Source organism: Sus scrofa, chromosome 15, assembly GCF_000003025.6.
Source record: "Sus scrofa isolate TJ Tabasco breed Duroc chromosome 15, Sscrofa11.1, whole genome shotgun sequence".
NCBI classification, from domain to species: domain Eukaryota; kingdom Metazoa; phylum Chordata; class Mammalia; order Artiodactyla; family Suidae; genus Sus; species Sus scrofa.
In genome coordinates, this window is record NC_010457.5 from 131,517,699 (window position 1) to 131,533,674 (window position 15,976).

The following is a 15,976-nucleotide window of genomic DNA, read 5'->3' on the forward strand; positions in this document are numbered from 1 at the left end:
TCTCTCACTTTTGTGTTTATACCAGCCCCAGATACGGGTCTTAGGACATAAGGATATAAGTCTTTTGCAAAACATTCCTACCTGATGCCCACTGAAGTTACTGGCCATGTTTGGTGGTAGATTCTGTCAGTTTACTTCTAGTCCTAGTATTTGTCTCTAGCTTGGCCTAGACTGGGTTGAGTCTAGGATGAGAAGTCTGTCGCATCATCAGTTGGAATCCATTTTTAAAATGGATTTTTTTCTAAAATGCATGTCTCTGAATTCATTTTCTTAAAATATTCTCAAATCACAGACCTGTACTTTTGAAAACATATTTAATGTATTTTCTTTTTCTTTTTTGGCTGCCCTGCAGCATATGGAGTCCCCAAGCCAGGGGTAAGACCTACAGCTGTGGCAATGCCAGATCCTTTAACACACTGTGCTGGGCCTGGGATCAAACCTGCGTCCTAGAGCTACAGAGATGTCATTGATCCTGTTGCACCACAGCAGGAACTCCATATTTAAAATTTTATTTAACAAGGAGTTCCCATCGTGGCGCAGTGGTTAACGAATCCGGCTAGGAGCCACGAGGTTTCGGATTTCATCCCTGGCTTTGCTCAGTGGGTTAAGGATCCAGCGTTGTTGTGAACTGTGGTGCAGGTCGCAGACGAGGCTCGGATCTGGCGTTGCTGTGGCTCTGGTGTAGGCCGGCGACTACTCTCCGATTAGACCCCTAGCCTGGGAACCTCCATATGCTGCGGGTGCGGCCCTAGAAAAAGGCAAAAAGACACACACACAAAAAAAATTATTTAACAAAATCCTTATTTAACACTTATTTTAGTATAGTTACCATATAATACATTTGGCATATCCCCCTTAATAATTTAACTAGGTGGCTATTGGAGAAAGGTTATGAATTCATTATAGTGGATTCTTGATTGATTTTTCCCATAAATAGGAAGTGCCAGTGTGAAAATTGCCTCACTGTCAAACTGGATGACATAGTGAGGTTCGTTAAATTAGATCCTACTAGAACTAATTTCATAAAAGGGTACTATTGCTTAATTGTAAATAATGTCTGATATCTATAACATGAAATCTTGCGTCATATTCAATATGTAATTATAAGCCTGATGGAACATCTAGAATGCCTGAAGAAAATGAACATAGGTAAAGCTATAAGAAAATGAAAACTTTGTGCATTACAACAAAGTTGAAATGCAAATGACAGTCTAAAACATATTTGCAAAAAAATTACAGCCGAAGGGATAATATTCATAATTATAAACATCCTCTAAATCAATAAGAAAAAGACTCCAAACTCAGTAGAATGATGCACAATAGAGATGTAAAAACAGTTTTGCTAAGAAGATAAAAATGGGTAACTATGAAAATGTGTTCATTGAACCAGCAATTCAAATCAAAAGAATCAAACTGATGAGTGCGTGGGAAGAGGAGGAGTTCTAGAAAATAGCTTTTTAATGTTATTTTTGACAGATTAGCAGAAATGGAAAGGAAGAATAGGGCTGGTGTTGGCTGGCTAGAGAAGAAAGGGCTGCCCTCGTACACTGCTGATGGCAGTGTAAACTGGCCTGAGCTTTTGGTACAAGTTACAAATCCTCATGTTTTGACTTTCAGGCTGCTACCTTTCCCCAGGCACTCAAGTCTCCTTGGCTTCTTTTATCCTGCTATCTGGCTAAACCTGTTAGAGAACATTGTGTAGGGTCTTCTTATAGCCAGAACAGCTCTTTACTTAGTGTGTTGTTTTTCTTTTTTTTTTTTTTAATTTGTTTGTTTTAATCCCGCTTTTTTTTAGGGCTGCACCTGAGGCATATGGAAGTTCCCAGGCTAGGGGTCTAATCGGAGCTGCAGCTGCCAGGCCACAGCTACAGCCACAGCAACACGGGATCCAAGTGGAGTCTGCTACCTATACCACAGCTCATGGTAACACCAGACCCCTGACCCACACTGGGCAAGGCCAGGGACTGAACCCGCGTCCTCTTGAATACTAGTCGGATTCGTTTCAGCTGACACAACAGGCACTCCCTGCTTCGTCAGTCTCTATAAAAGATCGCTTCCCAATGAGGTGGACAGGTCAGGGATCATTTCTTTGGTTCTTATAAAGATGAAGAACTGACACATGCTTAGTGACTGTCCCAAGTCACAGAGATCTGGCTAGTAGAAAGACAAGGAGTTTCTTTACCCTCGCTCATTTTATATGACTCCCAGGAAAAAGTAAAGCTGGGCGTTCAAGTTGGGCATGAAAGAGAAATACAGCAATGCATTAGAAGTAAGGCCCAAAGCCTATGACCCGAGTATTTTTGCTGGAATCATTACAAAACAGTCTGTCCTCTGGAGAAATGCTGCAGCGACCCCCTGCTGACTCAAAAAAAAGCTGTGTTGATCCAACAATTCCAGCTATGAAGAACGTGTGTTTGCTTTTATAATGAATTTAAAAGACATTGTTAAAGGTATATTTTGTGTGGAATTCTTTATATAAAATATTAAAAATTTCGCCAAGCTATGTTCATACAAAAGATTGAAATATAAGGACATAGACCTCGTTGTAAAAATCAATTTTATTTATAAGATTAAGGGAATTTGAAACTTGGTATTCATTTAGTCAGCTAAAAGAAAAACATTTAGAGGTGTACTCCCATTCCAGGCACTTATTTTAGTCCTGAGCAAACTACCTTTCTTTTAAACAACAAAAGATATTTGAAAATATTATCAGACCAATACTCAGCTGGAACAAAAAGCAAATATATAAAGAGCAAACTTTTTTGTTGAGAAATCAGATTCAGGTTAGTGTGTGTGTGTGTGTGTGTGTGTGTGTATGTGTGTGTGTGTGTGTGTGTGTGTGTTTATTTTTAAGGTTATAAATGAAAAAAGTCTTAAGAGCTCTGAAACGTACATTCTTAACTCCTAAGAATGACTTAGCTAATTTCAGTTTGGTTAAGATACTTCCAACCATATCTTTAAGTGAATTCTAGAACTCTGTAAGGGATTGTTTATATGGGCCTCATCTTGTTCCAGAAAGGATTTAAGGCAGCTTGAAATACTCTATTGTATGTAACTATCATAATATTAGTCTGGGAAATCCATAATGACTGCATGGTACACGGGTGTTACCACAGTAAAACTTGACACTGGTAGTATGGTTCTCTCAAAAAGTGTTTGAGGTTTCACATGAGATTCCTAATTGTAAAATTAATACTTAGGTTTTTTTTTTTTTTAAACAAGTACTAGTGCTTTAAAAAAAAAATCCATGTAAAACTACTTTTGTCTAAAAATCAGCTACTAAAGCAAAGCCCTCTCCTCTTGTAAGTAGATGTCTTTTGCTTTGTTGCTCAAATAATGAATGAATTTTAATCATTAGAATGTATCTCATAAACATTTATAATTTGACATCTTTCAAGGGTTAGCAGAAAGCCCTTTTTATTTTTTCTTTTCTTTTCTTCTCTTTTCTTTTTTTGTGTGGCCATGTCTGTGGCATGTGGAAGGTCCCAGGCCATGGATCAAACCAATGCCACAGCAGCAGCCCAAGCCACTGCAGTGACAGCACCAGATCCTTAACTTACTGTACCACAAGGGAACTCCCAGAAAGCCTATTTTAGAAGAACATAAAAGTAACATTTCTAAACATTACATTTGCTAAGCCCATTTCATTAAGTTTCTTGATCTGTAATTCATTCAGAACAAAAGCTATTAATTTAAAGTAGAATTTTTTTCTAGAAATTTAAACTTGTGGAAATACTATTAAAGATTGGTTTACCTCATAATTATTTATTACTTTTGATTACAAAAACTGGAATTAACAGTCCATATGATGTATGAAATTGGTACATTAGGCTTTAAGGTCATGATGAATGTTACACCAATAGTAGTCTACCTTAACCTACACCCTCTAAATTCTGAAAATATTAAGAAAAATTTTGAAGTCTAACAATCTCTTTTTAAAAGTGTTCTGGAAAAAAATATTAAGCATATTCTAAGCATATAATATTATGCCTAGAGGAGCTTTGTTTTAGTTAATATGGCATGTTCCCAAAAGATGAGTGGCTGGATAAGCTCCTGGTCACTCAGACCTAAACATATGTTTGGGAGACTTGGTTGGAACTGGGAGGTAATTCCTAGTTCCCTCTCATGCATTTCGGATAGTTAGTAGAAAAGGAACTTGAGTCAATGATGAGCAATAAAAATCCTCTCTAAAAGTATATGGAACAGGGGTTTGGCCCAGTTTTTGTTTTTTGATATTGAGGGTGGTACAGGGGACATTCAGGGGTATTCTTTTCGTAGCTAACTCATAATAATCTTAGAAATTGCCTTTTGTCTATTTGATCAGAATTTTAAAATACTTTCAAAAAGTCACTGAATTACTTTCTGGTTACTATGTTGATAAGTCACACTTCTACATTGTAATTTTTGTAGCAATTGCTCTGTATATAAGATGACGGGACAAATAAATACAAAGAGAATTTGGAGTCAGGAGCCTCGCCTTGAATTCTGACGTACACGCTGTACCTGGAATTGCAAGGCCGATCTTTTATTTTATTTATTTATTTATTTTTGTCTTTTCGCCATTTCTTGGGCCACTCCCGCTGCATATGGAGGTTCCCAGGCTAGGGGTCTAATCGGAGCTGTAGCTGCCGGCCTACACCAGAGCGACAGCAACACAGGATCTGAGCCGCGTCTGCAGCCTACAGCACAGCTCACGGCAACGCCGGATCCTTAGCCTGCTGAGCAAGGCCAGGGATCGAACCCGCAACCTCATGGTTCCTAGTCAGATTCGTTAACCACTGAGCCACAACGGGAACTCCAGAGCCGACCTTTTATATGAATCTAAAGATGTATGGGAGTTGGGGAAATGGGAAAGGGGTGGTTTCATGGATAGAAAGTGTTCATAGACCTTGGATTAGAGAATATGCATCACAATATAATGCCCAAGTGATCAGTCTATTGAGTTCTTTCTAATTTAACTTTAATAAAATGTCAGTGCACAAAAGTAGTGAGGATCCAAAACAGGATGGTTCTACAAACCGTGCCGCAGTCTGGCAACCCGGATCCACCCTTTTCAGTATTCCGTCATGGTTAATATATGAACCTATTACCCTCGAGTCAGAATTTTGCCATGTTTATATTCACGGTACAAACGACGTACAAGTGGAGTTGCTAAGCAAGCGAGGGTCTACCTTTGTACATGGCAATAGCTAGATTATAGACACTTTTCTAGGTTTCCCGCTCATTTACCCTCCAGGACCATCTAGGTGGTGGCCCCAACCCTGTTCTGCCTAGGTTTCAGATTAAAATTTTCTAGGTAACTCTTGGTTATTTATGTATCATTTCTGTGGCCGTTTTTCGTTTTGAGACCTGTTTTTCACTTCCAGTCAATACACGTATCTGGAGTCTTAGGCAGAGCAGTATTAACCCGTGTTAGGAGCGTTGAGTTTTGTCACATTCAGTGTTGGGGCTTCCCAACTCGTTGAGGGTGAGATATAAATGTAAACAATGATAGCACACTATAATCAAGATTCTGAAAGCTTGGAAAGTGTGAGGATGGAAATTACTTTTACTGTGGGAGTCTTCATGAAGGAGCTCTACTTTTTAAACAGAGTTAGAGCCTCTTGTGGCTCAGTGGGTTAATGACCCGACATTGTCTCTGTGAGGATGCAGGTTCGACCCCTGGCCTCGCTCAGTGGGTTAAGGATCCAGCATTGCTGCAAGCTGTGGCATAGATTGCAGAGGTAGCTTGAATCCGGTGTTGTCGTGGCTGTGGTGTAGGCTGCAACTGCAGCTCCCCTTTGACCCCTGGCCAAGGAACTTCCATATGCCACAGGTGCGGCCATTTAAAAAAGAAAAGTGGAGTTAGAGATGGCAGGATTTTGAACAAACAGAGAAGTAAGGGCATTCCCAAGGAGGGGAGGGATATTCAACTTGCATTGCTGTAGTTTTCCAAGAATTTCTTGAGGGAGGGGCACTGTAAGTAAGCTCTTGAAGGCATTTCCCATGTGCCTGTTTCCTCAAGAGATGCTCTTTTTCTTCTTATGTGCTATCAACAGGTAATGTATATTCGTTGGATTGTAATAGACAAAATGACAACATGCATAGATTGGAACAGTTAAGTAAGAGAGCTGTGAGACTAAAGAGGAGAAAGTGTTTTTATGTTAGAAACATGGATTAAGGTGATCATTTTGCGTTTACACAAATTATTTATTTATTTATTTATTTTTAAGATTTCATGGACTTTTAATTCCCACAGTATTTAGCAAGCATTGAATTTAATCAGCATTATAAAACAATCTATGTAAATGTCTAGGACACTGAGAAAGAAAGGATAAGATTTTATTTAAGGTAGAGAGAATCAATTTAGTTGAATACAGTTCAAGAAAAACTGGACTTCTTTGCATTTACACAAATTTATTTATTTATTTATTTTTTTTGTCTTTTTCTTTTGTTGTTGTTGTTGCTATTTCTTGGGCCGCTCCCGCGGCATATGGAGGTTCCCAGGCTAGGGGTTGAATCGGAGCTGTAGCCACCGGCCTACACCGGAGCCACAGCAACGCGGGATCCGAGCCGCGTCTGCAACCTACACCACAGCTCACGGCAGCGCCGGATTGTTAACCCACTGAGCAAGGGCAGGGACCGAACCCGCAACCTCATGGTTCCTAGTCGGATTCGTTAACCACTGCGCCACGACGGGAACTCCATTTACACAAATTTAACTTGCAACATTTAGGCAAGGAAAGGGGGAAAAAAGAGCACAATGGACATGCTAATTGTAAGAAATATACCAATTCTTTAGAATAAAAACTTATTACTAAGTTTTAAAAAGTACGTATGTGTTCAGGTATAGATACTCTAGTATAATGAAGTTCTAGCTTCAGCACTTATTAATATTTCGCTAGCCTTCTTTCATCTGCCCCCCGCCTCCACACACACCTTACTCTTAGGGAGGAGCGGTACTGGAGAATTTTGAAGCAAATTCCAAATCACCCATACTTCAGAATATATGTCTCATTGATAAGGATATTTTTTATGTGTCTTCTAGATTATAATACCTAATAAAATTAGTGGTAATTTCTTAATCGTCATGCCCAGTGTATGGTTTTCCTGACTTGCCTGTATCGTTTGTATAGTTGGTTTATTTATTTAAGTCAGGTTCCAGAGGAGATATGTACATTTGACTGTGTCTAGTGAGCCTCTTTTATTATTTAACACTCACCATTGCCTTTCCTGCCCCCTCTGCTTATTGCTACTTGATTTGTTGCAGAAACCCAATATTTGTCTTGTGTCCCTTGTTCTGGGTTTGACCTGGTGCTTCCTTGTGATATTGTTTAACTTGTTCTTCCATCCTCTGTTTCCTGTAGAGCGATAGATCTAGAAACTTGATTAAATTCAGGTTTTTTTAAGTGGGAGATAGGAGGTCAAATATTTTTTATAGATAGAGCTTTCTACTTCCTGCTGCATCCTATCATGAGACACGCTGATGCCCAATTTTCCTATTTTTAGTGATAGATCAGGGTTCCAAGTTGTCAGCTCCAGGGCACTGTGAAGTTCCCCATCAACCTGTCATGTCAAACACTTGAAAGTCCTTGCTCTTCCATTTTACCAACCAGCTTTATGGTATTTGAATGAATTAGTCACTATTTTTGAGTCTTAGTATACTCATCTATAGAGCAGGAAAACAAGGCACAACAACTTAGGAATGAACATCAGAAGAGTCTACTCTTTGCTTGAGTAAAAGAAAGAGTTTTGTCCATTATACAAATATTCTACAAGGATGTTCCAGACCAGACACTATTCTAGTTTCTACATATACAACAATGAATGAGTGTAACCCTCACAGCCCTTCTCCTGGGACGTTGATGTTTATCTTCTCCCCTCTATTAATGGTGATAAGTACCGGAAGAGCGGTGCAGCAGGGTAAGGCGAAGAGATTGGGGGAAAGCTGCTGTTTGGGAAATACTGGTCAGGGACGGTTCTGTGAGTAAAGTGAGGGAGAGAGCCGAGGTGAGCTAAGAGCTCTCCAGGAACAGTGTGGGGAATGCTTAGACCTGGCCCAGCAAGGTGGAGCCAGACAGTGTGGCTGAAGCCTAGAGTGTAAGAGATGGGGACAGAGACAAGTAAATCACAAAGACTCTTGTAGGAGTTTGTTAGGAGTGTGGATTTTATTTCAAGCAAAATGAGAGGTCTGCGGAGGAGGGATTAAACAGAGAAGTGATGGGGCTTTTGTAAATCCTGAAGTGTGGTATTAGAGGAGACGCCTTACATCATTTAAAGTCCTGCTGCTGGAGTTCCCGTTGTGGCGCAGAGGAAGCAAATCTGACTAGTAACCATGAGGTTGTGGCTTCAATCCCTGGCCTCGCTTAGGGGTTTAAGGAGCTGAGCCATGAGCTGTGGTGTAGGTTGCAGACACAGCTCAGATCCTGCATTGCTATGGCTGTGGTGTAGGCTGGCAGCTGTAGCTCCGATTGGACCCCTAGCCTAGGAACTTCCATATGCCGCGGGTGTGGCCCTAAAAAGCAAAATAAATAAATAAATAAATAAAGTACTGCTACTATTACCACCATGCAACCATATGATTTACCATCTAGACTATAGAAAATCATCAGTTTGACTCCTGCAGAGTATCCAGGGTTGAACATTCATTGGTCCCTGAAAGTCCAGTCAAAATATATTAAATTGCAAAGCACACTTCAGAGTCTTAGAAACTCTTGAACACTTACTTTTGGTTTTGACAGTCAATGATGAGTTATATATTTGGTAGCTTTGGTAATTAACCAAAGGTTCAGCTGCTTCTTAAAGCTACTCATTGTTTTAATGGAGCTAAGTCACTTGCATCTTATTTGCAGCTTAGAAGGGCCAATATCCCCTTCTTCCAAAAATTGAACTAAAACTTTTAGATGCAGATTTTAAAAGAATAAGATCACTCATTTTGTACAATCTGTGTGGATTTTTTTTTAAAAAAAACCTTTTTGGCTCTGGAAATTGTAGTCATGAATCAGATTTTAGAAGGGGAAAAAACCCCGCATAACTATCCTCTACTACTGTTTATTCCAGTTTTACCGTATGTAGGTGCTGTGCTAAGCACTTGAAACACATGCAGTTCATGTTCCAAGTTGTGAGGTAGCTATTGTTTCTCCCATTTTAGAGATGAGGAAAAAGAGCTTAGAAAAGTCTGAATTAGCTAAGCATGGTAAAGTCAGGATTTGAACCCAAGTTATCTCTAAAGCCCATGTAATTAACTATTGTGCCTTATATAATTGCCTTACTGTATGGCTCGTCTAGCACTCAACACAATATCTGGCATGACTCTCACAGCCAAATGGTCTTGGAAGTATTAAGTATGATGGATAAACTAAAAGTTTAAAAAAATTCTGCCTAATTCTACCTAAACCATTCTACCTAATGGTTTTCTTTTTGTATACTCTTTCTGTTCCTTTTTTTTTTTTTAATGGTGTCAAAGCATTCTTTTTTTTAAAAAAAAAAGGGGGGGGGAATGATTTGATATGAGAAGTACTTTAAATTGGTTTTGTATATTTTTCAAGTATAGTGTCTATAGAATGTGTTCAGTGGAACTATGTTTACGTGGTTTCGGTTAGAGCTGCAAACATAATAAAGTCTTTAAGTACTTACTTAAAAAATATCCGGTATGCTAAAGCTACTTAGTATTTATCTGAATCAAGTATCATTAACACTGAAGCAGGGAATTAGGTCTCAGAGCCAGCTGTCTCAAAGATGTATTCAGATGTGTACTGCATTTCACACTTTCCATGACTGCTTAATTAAGTACTTTAATAGTCCTTGCATGCAGCAGTCTTACTATTGTACGTGGGATTTTTTTGTTTGCCGTTTTTGCACTTGACCATCAAGTTTATGAGTCAGATCTAACAACAGATATGTTAGCATAGAGTCCTATGAACTCAACTGTCTAGGAATGTGTTGTCATTCAGCAGTTTTTCATTATTGTCTCTAAACACAAACACCCACATCCATACACGCCAGAATATTGTCTTTTTGAGAGCCGACTCTCCTGGTGCCTTAAGTTTGAATGAATGTCCTAATTAATGGCTTATGGCCGACTTGATTACTTTTCAGTATTTGGCAGTACATAGATGGCTAGAGTTAATTACAGCTTAGGGCTGTGTTGCACAGGCCAAAAGCAATCAGATTGCCCAAGAAGGGCAGCTTCTAGCAGTCCTCTCTAATAATTTTCCCCTCCTGGTTTCTCGATGGATGTTCTGTCTGTTCTCCAGCAGTTTCTTGGTATGGAGCTTCGTACTCTTAGGAGTTTCACCGAACAGCAGTGATTTGAAGTTTTTCTGCCTTATAAGATGAAAGTGACCATGTTTGCTATTACTGAGTCTCCATCTGTTTTGGAGAAAAGAGTAGACTCCCAGTGCAAAAGACCACAAATATGGAGCAAGTAATAACAAGAAAAATATGTATCAAACTGTCCCTATAAGCTTTGCAGATGATTTTCACATTTTACCTTGAGTAGTCTGTTAATGTTTGAATTTTGCATCATAAGCAAAAGTATAACTTTTTTTTTTTTTTAAAGAGCTAAAAGTTTAATTCTCAGTGATGGATATAGATGCAGGAATAGATAGAAAGACTTAATTATTCTGACCACCTACCCCAAGGATATAGAAGCTAGCTGAGAGCTCTACTTTTGTGAACAATGGCACATGTTTGCACGCACGCACGCACACACACACACACACACACACACACACACACACACACACGTCTCCTTTTAAAGTCATTTCACTGGGTTGGTAAATGTCCCAATCATTGTGACAACGAGCATTTCCAGAACATCTCCTAGGGTTGATACTGGCTCCATTGACAGCCACTGTCCTATGGAGAATAGTGAGGGTCTACATTTGGTATCTGCAGGAGAAGAGAGATTTAGAAAATAGCATTTGCTAAAATTGTGAATTGGTTATATGGAAGAGTTAACCAGTGGAAAGAGTCTGCCATGACAACCAGGTTTTGTGATTGGGAACTGTGGATCCATTCCCTGTGAAGGGGAACTTAGAAAGATAAGCAGAACTAGGGGAGGAGGTTGAGTTGCCCGAGGACATTTATAAGGTCCAGCAGTTGGAAATGTAGGCTGATTGGTTGGGGCTGGAGACAGATTTCAGGTTGTTGAAAACATGAATAGATGAGATCACTCAGAGAACATAGGGTAAGAAGACAGCCAAGATAGAAGCTTTAAGGTCGTCAACACTGAAATAAAGATGTCATTGAATTAAAGGTACAAAGAAAGGGTATTTGGAGAGACAGAAAAACAAATGCTTGAAAGCTAAAGGATGTACAATGCTGAATGTTCATGCAAATTCCTTTCATGTAGAATTAGCATCATAAATATTAATTTTGATATAAAAGTATGCTAAATTATTCTCCACTCCTGTTCCTCCCCCACCCCGAGTTTTCAGGTTAAATTTCCCCCCTAAGTCTTCTTTATCCTTGGGATTTAAGCAGACAAAACTGATAACTATCAGGAGCAAGCTTACCCTTGTTTGAGAAATGTAGGTATGAGTTTGCACAGGCCTCTTTTTGATGCTAACAGTGGCTGGTTTTCTCCCAGTGGCATTAGATGCAGCCCAAGGAATCCTACTACTAAAGTTTTTTATGAACTGATTTTTCTTTGAAGGGACAGGGGAAATTAGTATTTGAAATCTAAAGCATAGTTTAGGCCAAACATAGTTTAAGAAAAAAAATGAGTTCCCATCATGGCTCAGTGGAAACAAATCTGACTACTATCCATGAGGACATGGGTTCTATCTCTGGCCTTGCTCAGTGGGTTAAGGATCCGGCGTTGCCATGAGCTGTGGTGTAGGTCGCAGACACGGCTCAGATCCCGTGTTGCTGTGGCTCTGGTGTAGGCCGGCGGCTACAGCTCCAAATGGATCCCTAGCCTGGGAACCTCCATATGCTGCAGGTGTGGCTCTAAAAAGGCAAAAAAAGAAAAAACATCAGTTTTAGCTGTATGTGTATGTGCACACATGTGTTTGAAAAACACTGCTATTCTGTTGGCTCTATATTATCCATCGATTTCTCTAAACTTAGTTGTTATGTTTATCAAAGTTATGCATGCGAAATTGAAGGAGGCAAATAGTTACAAAAAGGGCTTGTAAGAAAAAAATACCAGTCCCCTACACTTTGCTTGCTCCCCAGAGGTACCACCTCTTTTGATCAGTTGTTTGGAATCTTTCCCCCCATCTTTAATGAACAAACTTATATGGCACATCCATGACTTCACCATATTGCTTGTAACATTTGCTCAATAGCTGCCACTGATTCGTTATTATTCTCATCGGAAAGTCAGTAACACAATAAATACTTAGTAGCTCTGTGCATATTAATCGAAGATATTTATTAAAACCTTTATTTCTTGAGTTCCCATTGTGGCTCAGCAGGTTAAGAACCTCACATAGTATCTGTGAGGATGCAGGTTTGATCCATGGTCTTACTCAGCGGTTTAAAGATCTGGCATTGCCGCAAGTTGTGGCATGGGTCAGAGCCCGCTTTGCTGTGGCTGTGGTGTAGGCCCAGAAGCTGCAGCTCCAGATTAGACTTCTAGTCTGGGAACTTCCATATGCCGCAGGTGCAGCCTTAGGGAAAAAAAAAAAAAAAAAACTGCTTTTATTTCTTCAAGCATTCCTCTTCTTAGCCTTTTAGCACTGTACTGTTCTTGGCACGTGTATTTTCTACCTTGGTCATTACTTAGGAGCCATTCATGAATTTTAAACTTTTCTGTGTTTTCAATTAATTGTTTAAAAAGTTGGATCACTGAGTGACATTAGTATAAGATATTTAAGCTTAATACAAAGCAAACTTAGACATAAAAAACAAATTCTAATTCAGAAGTTTTAGGCGGTATTATTTTCTTGTTTTTCATACCCCCTCCCAAATCCTAGACAGTTGTGTTAAATAAGAATTGATGACATAAATGAAAGAAATGAAAGGATTTGTTTAATGACTGCACTGAGACTTTTTCTTTCTTTCTTTTGGCAGCCCCATGGCATATGGAGTTCCCAGACCAGAGATCAGATCCAAGCCATAGTTGAGACCTACACCACAGCTGTGGCAATGCTGGATCCTTAACCCCCTGTGCTGGGCCAAGAATTGAACCTGCATCCCAGTGCTCCAGAGGGCACTGCCGATCCTGTTGCACCACAGTGGGAACTCCTGCCCTTAGACTTTAAGAATTAACGTGATATAGTTTTTATTTATGTGTTTTATAATGAAGTTATTTAATTCTTTTTTGTTCTTTTCCTTAATAATCATACTTCACTGTATTTTTAAAACAATAGATCAAAAGAAAATTTAAAGTATCTCTATGAGAGCCATAGGGAGGGAGGGCCAAGAGAAAATATAAGTGTGTTGGGAACAGCTTCGGCACTGGGGTTAGAATGGAGCCTGCTGAGGAGTGTCCAGTTCTTGTTTTGGGTACTTGTTGCTGTTTCCTCAAAGTACAGTCTTACTAGTTTATACGTCCTGCAGAATCTTGCCTGCCTAGAGTATTAATTAAGAGGAACGATTGTGTCATGCTTCCCCTTTCCCCCAAGAAAGCATTTACATACGTGTTCCCTTTGGCAACTGTGCTCTTTCTGCTATCACCAGTATTTGGTGTGTGGTAGGTCTTTTTAAAAGCCCCTTTGCCCTGGAAAGTCACTTCTTCCACCATTGAGCCAGAGCTGAAAATATCTCTGTTGCATAGCACCCAACACTTCCTGCAAAATACCACTAAACTTTCCCTCTCTCCACCCAGCACTGACTTGTAGCATCACTGCTCTTATTTATGGACTACAAATAGGGAAGGTTGTCACGTGGAATTTATTGTGAGTGCGAATACACTGTATTTATGGAGACACAGTCTGCAGTGCCCCGTACCCTTCCTCAAAAGGATAAAATGAAAAAAGGCTGATAAGCTCTTTGTCCAGCTTTTTGCTTCAGTTTCCTCACCTGTGGAGTAGAGCTATCTGCTTACTGGAGATGAAGTGTGGTGATGAAGGAGACTGGATCAAGGCAGACCTGAGCTGGTTTTAGCCCTTGGAACCTTGAACCCGTTGCTTCACCTCCTGTGAATGGGAGGGGTCTCGTGGGGCACTGGGGAATTGTTTGAAAAGATCGGCTTAGGCGATGGGTTTCAGTGGCTTAGCAGGGGGCCTGGCAGTGCTAAATGCTCTCCATCATCCGCACCCTCATGTCCTCCTCAGATGGGTGGTGAGGCGAGCAGAGGATTAAAAAGGTGTTTTGAAAAATACAAAGGATTCTAAGATTCTAGGATGAATCTCTCGTTCCATTGCCCATGTGCTTGTGGGTTTCCTGGCACCGATGTTGAAAATCCTGTACAATAACTTTCTCCAAGACTGGTGTGCGGCTCGGATGAGGGTTTTCAGAGGGTGTCTTCTGTCGCCTTCCCGTGGTCTCACCTGCGCCTTGTGCTGTGTCCGCAGGTCAAGCAGGCAGCGCGCAGTGAGCGCCTGTCGCCGCCGCCGCCGCCATGCCCTTCCCATTCGGCAAGTCTCACAAGTCTCCCGCCGACATCGTGAGGAACCTGAAGGAGAGCATGGCCGTGCTGGAGAAGCAAGACATCTCCGACAAAAAAGCCGAAAAGGTAGGCATTCGGCTTTAGCCTGTGTGTTTCACTTTGCGCTTAGGAGCAAATGTAAGACACATTATGCGGTGGTTTCTAAAAACCATCAAGTCCCAATTTGGGTTTACTTGGGGCTTAAAATAGAGTCCCGGAGCCGCATTCGCCGCTGCTGAAACACCACGCCTCCATCTAGTATGTTTTTAACTTTTTTCTCAGTTTTTCATTGGAGGTTTTGGACTGTTTTTAAATTTTGTTGGGGTTTTTTTTTTTTTTTTTTTTTTTCATTGTTGAAGTGGCTTCTCTGATTTCCTGAAATCAGTGTTTGCCCCGCCAGTCCTCCTGGGGGAATACCTCTCCTGATTTTCTTTTTTGTGTTCCTGTGTCCATGTCAAGTATCTTCTGCTACCCAGTCACCGTCGTCCAACCCTGACTTTCATCCCAGTCTGCCCCCCTCACCTCTAAAACATCATCCTTTAGTAAATAGTATGAACCCCTACTTCCTAAGGGGTTTATGAATTGATCTTGACTTCTATTCCTATTTGCCGAAAATCCTCCTGAGCTTACCTCTGGCCTTAGTAGCCTCTTTGGTGCTCTTTCTGAGCCACCTACCCTGCTTTAAACCTTCAGTGCAGCCTTTTTAATTGGCACATGAGACGCTTTGTGACCTGGTCTGTGCTTCTCTAGATGAATTTCAACCCCTTTCTTCCTAGTTCTTCATGCCCCAACCATCTCAGCTTGCCTTTGTTTGTTGAATGCAATTAAAGCAAATAATCAGCTTTACTGTCTTTGTCTCATTTTCCCCCTGTTCCGTTTTCCCCTCAGTCCCCATTCATCTTTCAGAACCACCCTGTTCATTTCCTTTTCCCACGTGGCTCTCCAGGGTACTCCCGCTCTCGGCTTTACGCTCACGTCCTGAAACACATCTGTACCGTTTGTTGGCCACCTCCTTTGCAAATACTAGGACTGCTGCCATCTTCAACGTGATTTTATTTGTGGTGTGTCTTTGTCTTCCTTACTAGACCTGAGCTTTTTGACCCATGTGTCATTTCTGGCCCACCTGTGCCCTCCACAGTGCCTGACTTCCATGTGCTGGATGCCTGATGATTCATTGGCTCAGTGTTTGACTAGAACAACATTTTCCACCTTATCTTTTATTTTAGGAGGTTGTTTTCTATTTTGAGTTGACAGTTTAATTAATTAAATTCCATCTACCATCTTTTTTTAAGTCTAATATTCTGGTTTACCTGTATTAAAGGAAAAGCTCACACTCGTGGGATTGAGATTTGTCAGTACAGGCTATTAGTGTACCTTTCTGTCTCTGAAAGAAATCTACAATTAGTAAAATTTTCTGTATCGGACTTTACTTTAGATCTTCCATGGAAATTCTTT

At 40.4% G+C, this 15,976-nt stretch overlaps 1 protein-coding gene across 2 annotated transcripts in view; it reads left to right on the forward strand.

Moving 5' to 3' along the window:
• CAB39 (calcium binding protein 39) overlaps positions 1-15,976 on the forward strand; it is a 92,389-nt gene that overhangs the window by 25,124 nt on the left and 51,289 nt on the right. For both annotated transcript variants that reach the window (XM_021075733.1, XM_021075734.1), the window contains exon 2: positions 14,448-14,608. In XM_021075733.1, the coding sequence (XP_020931392.1) occupies positions 14,495-14,608 (114 nt within the window). In that variant the 5' untranslated portion in view covers positions 14,448-14,494. The remainder of the gene's footprint in view (positions 1-14,447; positions 14,609-15,976) is intronic.